Source organism: Fulmarus glacialis, unplaced genomic scaffold (genome assembly GCF_000690835.1).
Source record: "Fulmarus glacialis isolate BGI_N327 unplaced genomic scaffold, ASM69083v1 scaffold13428, whole genome shotgun sequence".
In the NCBI taxonomy this organism is placed as follows: Eukaryota; Metazoa; Chordata; class Aves; order Procellariiformes; family Procellariidae; genus Fulmarus; species Fulmarus glacialis.
Genome location: NW_009229004.1, coordinates 20,290 through 30,015, shown reverse-complemented (window position 1 = coordinate 30,015; position 9,726 = coordinate 20,290). Strand labels below are relative to the sequence as shown.

The 9,726-nt window shown below is 42.6% G+C and overlaps 1 protein-coding gene across 1 annotated transcript in view; it reads left to right on the top strand.

Moving 5' to 3' along the window:
- Window positions 1–4,825, top strand: part of ZCCHC9 (zinc finger, CCHC domain containing 9) — a gene marked incomplete at its 5' end in the record, with an annotated part of 5,429 nt that extends 604 nt beyond the window's left edge. The window contains 4 exons of the mRNA XM_009583693.1: window positions 799–949; window positions 1,227–1,319; window positions 2,460–2,528; window positions 4,710–4,825. Of these exons, the coding sequence (XP_009581988.1) occupies window positions 799–949; window positions 1,227–1,319; window positions 2,460–2,528; window positions 4,710–4,825 (429 nt within the window). The remainder of the gene's footprint in view (window positions 1–798; window positions 950–1,226; window positions 1,320–2,459; window positions 2,529–4,709) is intronic.
- Between the last annotated feature and the right edge of the window lie 4,901 nt (window positions 4,826–9,726).

The following is a 9,726-nucleotide window of genomic DNA, read 5'->3' as shown; positions in this document are numbered from 1 at the left end:
TCCTGCTGTTTTGAGGCCTCTTTCTGCAGCGTCTTCTGCTTGAGAATTGGAGCAAGATCTCCAGCAGACTCTAACGAGGCTGTATAAAAACAGTTATCTCAGCACAAACTTATGCATTCAGCGTAAGTTTATGCTGAATGTAATCTGGGGACATACTAAAGAGAGTCTACTAGTAATTAATCTGAGATATGCAAATTCTTCGTGAGTAAATTATAGGACTGGTGCAACATTGCTTATATTTACCTAAGCACTTACTGAAGTAGTACTTAAAGAGCTTGGAGAACTGTGCTGTAGTCAAAATCAATTGTCATCGTTCATCCAGGGCACTCGGTTGTCAGTGAGTGAGTACCCCATATGGTGTGTTGTTGGTAAAAGGAGAAAAGTGCCCATAGCAATACGGTTCAATGGCATAGACCATAGACCACAGTTATTTTGTGACAGGGTCGCTTTTGTCTAGCTGTTTTTCCCTGAGGAGAAGATCCCTTGATGTGTTTGCCTTCTAAAAATCAGGCCGGAAGGCCTGATTAGACTGGGATTTTCAGGTCTTTGAGTGTTGTTCACAGAATCTTGTCTTTTTATGTTAGACTAACCTCAAATCTCAACACTAGAGATACGTCTCTGATAATACCCTCAAGGTTTCGGCCAAGAGAAGTACTGATCTAGTAAATGTCTAGTGGTTGTAGGTGTCATCAGATAACAGGAGTAAGTGAATTCTTTAGTAATGCCACCTGTAAGTGCTGTGTTTTGCTATGTGAACCGTCTATGAAAATGCATATAACTTAATTTTTATTTTCAAAGGTATGTTTCCACTGTAGAGAACCTGGCCATGGTGTTGCTGATTGTCCTGCAGTACTTGAAAGTCAAGATACGGGTACAGGAATCTGTTACCGGTGCGGATCCACAGAACATGACATCAGCAAATGCAAAGCAAAAGTAGATCCAGCTGTTGGTATGTCTCAGAAATTTGTATTTTTTGAGATGCTTTGGTCTGAGTTTTCTGACTACTGAAATACAAACTTTGTGTTTTTATAATTTAAGTGTTCTGAGGAGATAGGTTAATATCTTTAAAGGAATACAATATTATAACAATGAACCTAACAGTGCAAGAGACAGTGTAGTGTTTATAGTATAATAGTGTAGTAAAATGTTGTCGTTAGAGTGTGTTCACAGTTGTCTGTGACTTTACAAAGTTTAATGTGAATCATAAACAGTGTGGGATTTTGCAGGGGCATTTCCATATGCAAAATGTTTCATCTGCGGTGAGATGGGGCATCTATCAAGGTCATGTCCAGATAATCCCAAAGGATTGTATGCTGAAGGTGAGTGTAGTAATTTACTAAAACCAAAACACATTTTTCATACTTGCCTGATGCAGAACAAAGTAACATTGTAAGTGAATGAGGATCCGACTAAAAGGAATTTCTGAATATCTTTTATTCTTGGTAAAAGCAGATTAATTCTGGGGAATTGTGGGAAATTCAGTGTTAATATTGATTACCTAGGGATTTCTGTTTTAATTGTAAGCTTAGTGTTAATGAGATGCAAAGTATGAGAACTTGCTTGTGCTTGCAATTTCAAGAGGCACACAAAGAAACAAAACCATAATAGGCTGTATGTATGTAGTCGGTGTGTATTTAAATGTACACATACCAAAGTACGTGATAAAAACAGACTCTCATCCTACAGCTTAAGACTTTGGGAAGTGTTCAGGCAAAACAAGGGCTCTCACTACAAAGAGGACATTTTCAGCTGAAGTGACTTTAATGAGAAATGTGATCTAAGTTTGAAGATTTCACTCAGATTCTGCTCTGCCTGTTTTCTCTGTTGGCACTAGAAAATAACATTCTGTCTCCCAGCACAAACTTGAGGCCTGTCAAACCCAAAAGGGTAGTCTTGTAACAGTCAAATTGGAAGAAAAATCACTTCAGAGGCATTGCGCTTCTACTTTCAATGTTTGGATTATGAGTAGAATTTATATTTAATATCTCGGTACCTGCAGTTGGATTACCTGTCCCTCAGGAGGTCCTATTAATTTCAAAAGTTCCTTTGAATAATTGAATTTCAGCAGAATTCAGCTTGTTTCTCAGAAAGGGAGCTTCAGACAAATCAGAAATACTCAGTATGTGTCGACTGGAATTTGTAGCATGTGATGCTTTACAGGGCAGTGTGACTACAGACAGCTCTGTCTGTCTGTCACAGGCAGAGAGACGGGGGAAGCTGTGTTTGCAGGCTTCTAAAGCTGGCTGCGTGTCTGCTCCATGATGTTAGATGATTGTGCCTAGGAGTGCAGACCTTTCCATAGGAACATTTCCTTATATTATTCATGGGTTGTCACCACAGAAAACTGGAAGAAGATTTTTCAATATACATACAAGATTAAAACACTATAGGGGGGTTGTCTTGCGTTTGGTGTTTTTTGGTGGTTTTTTTTCCCAGATGAGTAACAACTTTCTTAACAGGTGGTGGCTGCAGACTTTGTGGCTCTGTGGAGCACTTCAGAAAAGACTGTCCAGAAAAACAGAACTCAGGTGAGATGTAGGGGAATGTACAGGGTGGAGTTTGAGTGCACAGCTGAGTAATACTTGTTTACTGCTTTGCCTGACTTTGGTCAGGAAGAGGGCTTGAGAAGAGAACTTGTAAATAGCAAAGGTGACCTTCCTTTGGGAATGAGTGCTTATATTAAGGGGTATGTGGAGGAGGCATTAAGTTGCAATTCAAAACTTGAACTATCCTTTAAAAAAAAATATAGCTCATGGGTTTCTGAAGATAGTATGATGAGCTAATGCGTATTTGTTAGCCAGTATTTGTGCTGCTGGTCACAACTTTGGCAGCTGCAGAACAAAACTGGTTTCTTCTTTCGATGATCTGTGTGTGAAAGTGGTGGAACTGAATATAATGTCAGTTGCAGGGTGGTGGTACTGGCAGGTTGTAAAAGCTGCCTGTGCAAGCCGGTGTTCAAGTCATTCAAGACAGGAGAGAAAGAGGAGACAGGAGATCTGTCCAGCTAGATTCACCAGCTAATGAGCTGCTTACGTGTTCTTTGGTTTTCCATGCGGGTGGAATAGTTACATTATATACCAAAAAACTGTGTTAAGGAAGGCAAAAGCATCAAACAAGGGTTTGAAGAATGAGGCTGTTACTGAAGCAGTAAAACATTTGTTCTTTTTTCTACTTTGTTTGTATGGCTTATAGAACTTTTGGGTTAATAATATGCCATAAACTTTTGTGGAATTTATGTAAGAAATGTTTATGGAGGCAATAGAGGCCTATACTTTAGCCGTTTTCTGTATCTGATCCTATACATACGATACCATTGCATCTGAGACTATATGTAACCTTCAAGATGTATGCTGCTTTGTTAGTTTAGAACAGGTGAGACTGAGAGTTAACTGGTCTCACAGAAGCTTCTGACAAGAAAAGACTTTAAAATTTCCCCGAACTCATCAGCCATAGCAGATTGTTGGGCAGTGCCCACTCAGATGACTGCCGAGTTGAAAGCCTGTAACGTAGTCCTTTCTGGATTTCTGCATGCCGCATTTACGGCGAGCGACTTTTGTGTGATTAAGGCTTTTTGTAAGTCAAAAACCTGTACATGTGGTGTAGGAGAAATAGATGTTTGTAGGGAACGGCATTGCTCAAAGCTGGGCCAGCTGTTACCAGGAAATAGCAGTCTTCAGTTGTTAGTGCAGTCCAGTGCAAACCTTTCTGCTCTCTGGCAGGAGGGCCCTAAATTATATGTATGTGAAGCAGAACTGGAATTTTTTTCTACCTTTTTTGAGAAGTTTTATGTCCGTAATGAAGCCTGACAACTGCTGTTTAATTTCCCAAGGGAATCTTAGTCTTTACACTGATGTTTCAAAACTAGTATTGCAGGTTGAAAATAGTTGAATTAATTGGAACTGTGACACCATTGGTAAGAATTGTAATATTCTTTGAAATTAGTTTGCATCATGCAAAGTACTTTTAGACTACAGGAGGACAGCTGATAGCTGGCAAAGAAGTTTAGGCACTACAGCTTAAAATTTCTTGAGGTGGAGTTACTTGGTCTGCTTTAATATACAGAAGTTAATCCAAGTAAACATTGATTTATCTGTGTGATACTCGTGGTATGATTTGATTTGTTGCTCTCAAAATTAGATTGTCGTTCAGAAAAGAAGTATCAGTTGGTTAACAGTGTTTTCTCTAGGAAAGGGGAGTGAATTGGTCTAAATAGCATTTAAACAGCAAAAGGATGATGTTGATTGTATGCAGGGATGGTGAGTTCAGAAATGTAAATTTTGCTCCATTGTGCCTCCTCAGGCTTAGTTTTTTCATCTGTATAATAGAGAAGGTCTTCCCTTTATATCCAGAGATGCTGGACATATTCTGAAATCTTCATCGTAAGAGTTATTTGGACTTACGTGAGAGCTAATGTATCGCCTGCATGCTCTTTGAATGTTTCTTTGGACAGTCCAATAGGAAAAAACATGTAGTAATGATTTTCTGAACCTTGACAATCTGCATGGGGTCAGAAAGGGAGTTTACAAAACACTATTTGAAAAAAAAGAAAAAAGTTTTATTAAGAGAGTTTGCTTCAGAGCTAGAACTAAACTGGTAGATCTTTGGTGAATGAATGACAGGCCTTTGCAGGCCACGTCTTCCTCAAGGGTGGAAGTTTGGTGTAATGGTGATGCTTAGCCTTTCCATGATCTCTTGTCTCTCGCCTACAGATCAGGTTACGGTTGGGCGATGGGCCATTGGAATGAGTGCAGATTATGAAGAAATTACAAAAACACCAAAGCTGCAAAAACCAAAAGTGAAAGTATCCAAAGTTGTCACTTTTTGAAGGCCTTTTGGCTCTAAACCACAGTTAGCCTGCATTGCTTCACTCCAGAGTAGTGACCACAGACAGCGGATTGCTGGTTCCAGAAAATCAAGCAGACTGCTGCCGCTCAATTTTTTTTTTTTTGTCCCCCCTCATTTTTCCAGCTTGCCTCCCAGACTCCCCTAGCTTACTGAAAAGCTGGGAACAACAGAAATACAGCAAGTGGGTATTTTATTTTTGTATATCTCTGCCAAAATACAGCATTCCCTCTGATTCACATTCCCTCTCACTGCCAGCTCTCTGAAGAGGGAAGTTGGCTTCTTCTCGTAAGAGGGATCTGGTTGCAGTAACCAGACAGGGTATGTGCATTTTATCACGGGGGTCTGTGACTGCTGGATTTTGGTGGTCAGCGTTGTTAACTTAAGAGTGCTGCTTTTACTTACCAGAGATGAATGCAAGTCATGCTGGTCTTTTTAAGAGTATTTCTACATCTCCCTGAAAGGCATTGTGGGTATTTTCTAAAGACTCTTGTTGGGTTCTGGTTTGGTTTTGCCTTCTCCTTTTAGAAAGAATGATTTCTTGCTCTGTATGTGCAGTCTTGTAGTGAAGTTACTAGGTAGACCCTACAGCCTGTAGAGCTTGGGAGTGCAATTACGGCTACTCAGCTAAATATATACATGCATTAACCCCATTGTTTATGCATGTTGGATTGTTTGAGTATTTGTTCACTAATAGAAGCAGAATCATGCCCGTCCTCTGTTATCTATGGTGAAATACACCTGAAAAGAGTTGGAGAGCAAGTGAGCAGCTTGCTTCATTTCTTTTCTTTTTTCAAGGAAAGTGCTCAAAAATCTTCAGTGTTTCTATCCCTTGGTGAGTTGGGAGTAAGCTTTGCTTTCTGTTACACATGCCTGCTTAATGGCAGATTTATTTATTTTTAAATGGAGACTGCAGCCTGAAAAACTGCAACCTTAGAAAAACTGATACGTATTAAAGAAAGTTATGAAACCAACTCAAAATGGAGTTCCTGCAAGAGCTCTCCAAATACTGTGGTCATTCAGCCTATGCAGCAGCTTTCACTTGCGTCTGATCATCTCGCCTAAGACGAACAAGGAAGCGCGATGTTGCTGCAGAAGCGCCCCTCGACCTCACCTCGTGTGCGGCGCTTCGTTCTGAACCGGCGTCGTGGCACAATCGTGGGCAGCGCGGGCAGGAGCCGTGCCGGGTCTCTGCGCAGCGCTCCGCTGTGCCCTGCAGGCAGGCGCCTGCAACATGGCGCTTCTCAGTCCTCTGCTGCAGCTGTGGTTGCCGTCGGACAACTACGGTAGTTCCGTGTCCCAAAAATCTTAAATGTGCCTTCTAAAAACCTCAGCTTGCGTTACACAGTAATAAGCAACAGTCCTTGAGGGGAAGTTACACACGAGTAAAGCTATTGCTTCTAAAGAATTAATTCACCTTTTGAGTAAAAGTGCCCTAACAGTCCATACATCGCCTTGGTGAGAACACAGAAGGAACACCAACCACAAGCAGACTTGAGCTCAGGACTGGGTTTTGAGGTGCTTAGGACCAGCTGCTGAAACCATGAGTTCGGAATATACTTTTCTTACAGCGGACAACAAATACAGGAATTTAATTGCGTGGATATATTTTATATTTGTACATGTTAATTATGTTTAATAAAACGCTGCTAAAGAATCCAATAGTTAGAGCTCTTACTTTGCATTTCCTGGTTCTGCTCTGCATATAAAGGCACATAAGTTAAGATAGGGCGTGAATCTTCAGTTTATAATAATTGGAGCACGCATTTAAATGGGGAAGAGGAGAGAATGGATGAAATCAAGGATTCATTACAGGGTTTTGATTAACTATTGGATTAAAGCTCAAAGCAGTATCACTTTAATGTGGATATTTTGCAACTGACATTTATCCCAGCTTAAAAAGTGAGTAAGTATACTGTTTAAAAAGCATCTTCTTAGATCATTTCCTGCCTTTAAGAATTCCTTGATACTGTAACACGTTCTCTTACCCGTAGGAACTTGAAGCCGTGCACCTTGGCTTTCCTAGTGGAACCAGTACTTCCCAGATGGGGGTTGGTGTGGACAGTGTGGTGTGTGAGTTGTGGTTTCAGAGCACAGCCTCTCCTCCCGAGGAAATGGCTGCTGCGGGTCTGTGGTTCTGAGTAAGACGTGATCACCCCGTTGTGCTACTGCTACTGAGGCAGAAGCATCCCCTTGACAGACCGCTAAGTTATAGGGAGTATGATGTGTACGTTAGAGGAAAAGAAAATTCACTGTTCCTTTCCCACAGCTGATCACTGTCACTTCTGCTTGGCGAAAGAGACCGCTAAAAAGGATGACTGTTTTTAGGAGGGGATGGTTGTGGCAAAAGAAATCCCGCAAGAAGCGGTGGATTAACCTCTGCTCTCAGAATGGTGGAGCATGAGCAAGGCATGCTAGTATGCAGCCCAGCTGTCTCTTCAGCACAGTGATGCAGCCCTCCTCGTAGTGCTCCTCTGGAGGTCAGTGAGCCTAACCACCCTCGCTGGGTAAGACAACCTTGAGTTTCATACCTGCTGCTGTGATCTGTCTTGCACTATAAAAACACTTGTCGGGCTCCTACACCTGCCCGCTGCTCTGTTGTCTGCTGGGGAGAAATAATGGACTACTTCAGACAGAAAATCACAGGGTACGGTCTCTGTGAGAATTTCAGTACAAAGGCAACAGCTGTTTTCAAGTAATGGCACATGCTTGCACGGGGCTGGAAGCATGCACGCCTCCCTCTTGTCCTCTGCTCCAGTGACTGCTGAGGAAAATGAGGCACGGCAATGCTTGCACTACCCTCTCAAACAGCTGCGCAGGTTAGCAGTCTTCAGTAACTGTTGGACAAAACTACTCGGTAAATGCACCCACTAGTCTCTTTTCAGATGATTGCACAAAGCGACGTGTAGTTGAAGAAAGGTATTTGAAAAGCGGCTGTAAAAGATGCTGCATGTAAAGATGCATTGTACCCATAAATAAATTCAAAAGTTAGGCAAATAATTAGAGTTTGTGCACCAGAAACCTGAATCTCCTTGTCTTAGAAGTTGCACAGAGGCTGGTAAAATCCTTGGTCTGTGTCAAAAAGCCGCTCTCCCCCCTACACCCCCGGAGATGGCGGGGGCTGTATCCGGAACATGGCCCAGCTCTGCAGTGCTTTGCACTACCGTGGCCGAGGTCTTGGTGTTGGGGGCAGGGGGCAGAACCTCTCATGTAGGCATGAGCTCAGCAGGACGCTAGTGTTTCAAAAATGCCAAATAATGTTCTCCGGATAGCCCCTGCGATAGCCCCACAGCTGAGTTCAGTGTGTAAATGTCTCTAAAGCCAGGTTACAAACTGCTGCATAGGAAGCCTCCCAGATAGCTGGTAAGAAATGCTTGGTGCAGGCAGCGATTGGGCTCTTTCTCCCTGATGTGTCATGCATGTATTCAGAGCTGAACATTAGGTGTCTCTCTTCACTAAAAATTGGGAGCACAGAGACTTACCTGCCCACTCAAGAGCTTGCCTGCCATCATCTGCACACAGCAAGTGTGGGCAGGACTCGGAGAGCTGAGCTCCCGCTCCACGGAGGGGGCCTGCACCCCTCCGCTACCAGCCAGGAGGAGGCAGGGCCTCAGTGGGTTTCAGGCTGTGGAGGGGGCTGCCTTGAGGCTGCCATCCTCGCTGCCTAGACTTGAGTGCACCTTAGGTGACAAAAATGACGATCCAAAATCAGGATCTGGATCTGTATCTCCTCCAGAGCCAAAGGCCAGGACCTGCTTTACTTTTTTCAGTACTAGTGCAAAGGTATCCCTGTGTTGAATGGCACAGAGTGGCAAGCCTTCGCTAGACGTAGCAGACAGCGGCTGATTTCACCTGTGCTTTGGCTCAAGGCTGCACCCAAGCTAAACCAGCCTCGCTGAGAGGCCAGGTGACTCGCGGTGCTAGCACACCCGGGGGCTTCCAGGACTCCTGCCAGTGTCTCTTCTGCTGCACTTGGTAGACATGGCATATGCAAAACGTGCAGGCATGCTGTAACCTATAAATCACTGATGAAAGCTTTGATTTGGTTATAGATTAAATTGAAGATGTATTTACTTAAATGGGAACTGGACCAGACTCCGAGAGCTCTCGCTCTACCAATTATGAGACTACAGTAAGATAAAAGGGCACTGCTACAGTTTACGTGCTTTGATTCTTTTAACACCCCCGCATTCATGTTACAATCTAACTGCTGATGATCATACTCATTTTTCTGAACAAGGCTCTTTTGAGCAAAAATAAGCAGAAAACAAAGTAGACACACCACAATAAAACCTCTAAACTGTTCTCCCTTTTCATCTGTGAGGGAGTGGATCCAAGCGTCTTACTGTTCTGCATTTATTCAATGCTGGCAGAACAGTCTTGCATAGAGCTTGCCAGCTGGAGGTCATGGCACTTCTCTAAGAGGCCAACAGTCCCCATCACCACTACAAAGCGGTCTTTCTGGAACGACATCTGAAGCCATTCCAGAGATACTGTAATAAAATTTACCATGGATTTGTAACCTCAGAAACATTTATTGGAAGTCACAGATAAACAAGTATTAACAGATAAATACAACCACTGGCAAACACTAACTTACATAGGGTGTAATCTATATATAATGGGTGTGCAAGAAGCTGGACAACCAGGTCAGAGCATTGGATAAGCTACTTAGTGGCACCACTTCTCTGCCAATTAGAGGGGGGGGTGGTATCTACTGATTTAAAACTGGCTGGATGCTATTACATTCAATATAACATTGAAATAGTGAAATAGTCTCAGGAGCTACAGTTCTACTGGGCCAAGTTCTCTCTCCATTTATATAAAATTCATTAATGCAATCAAGAGCGTCATCTGTCCTTTAATCTTTTTAAAATTAAAAAT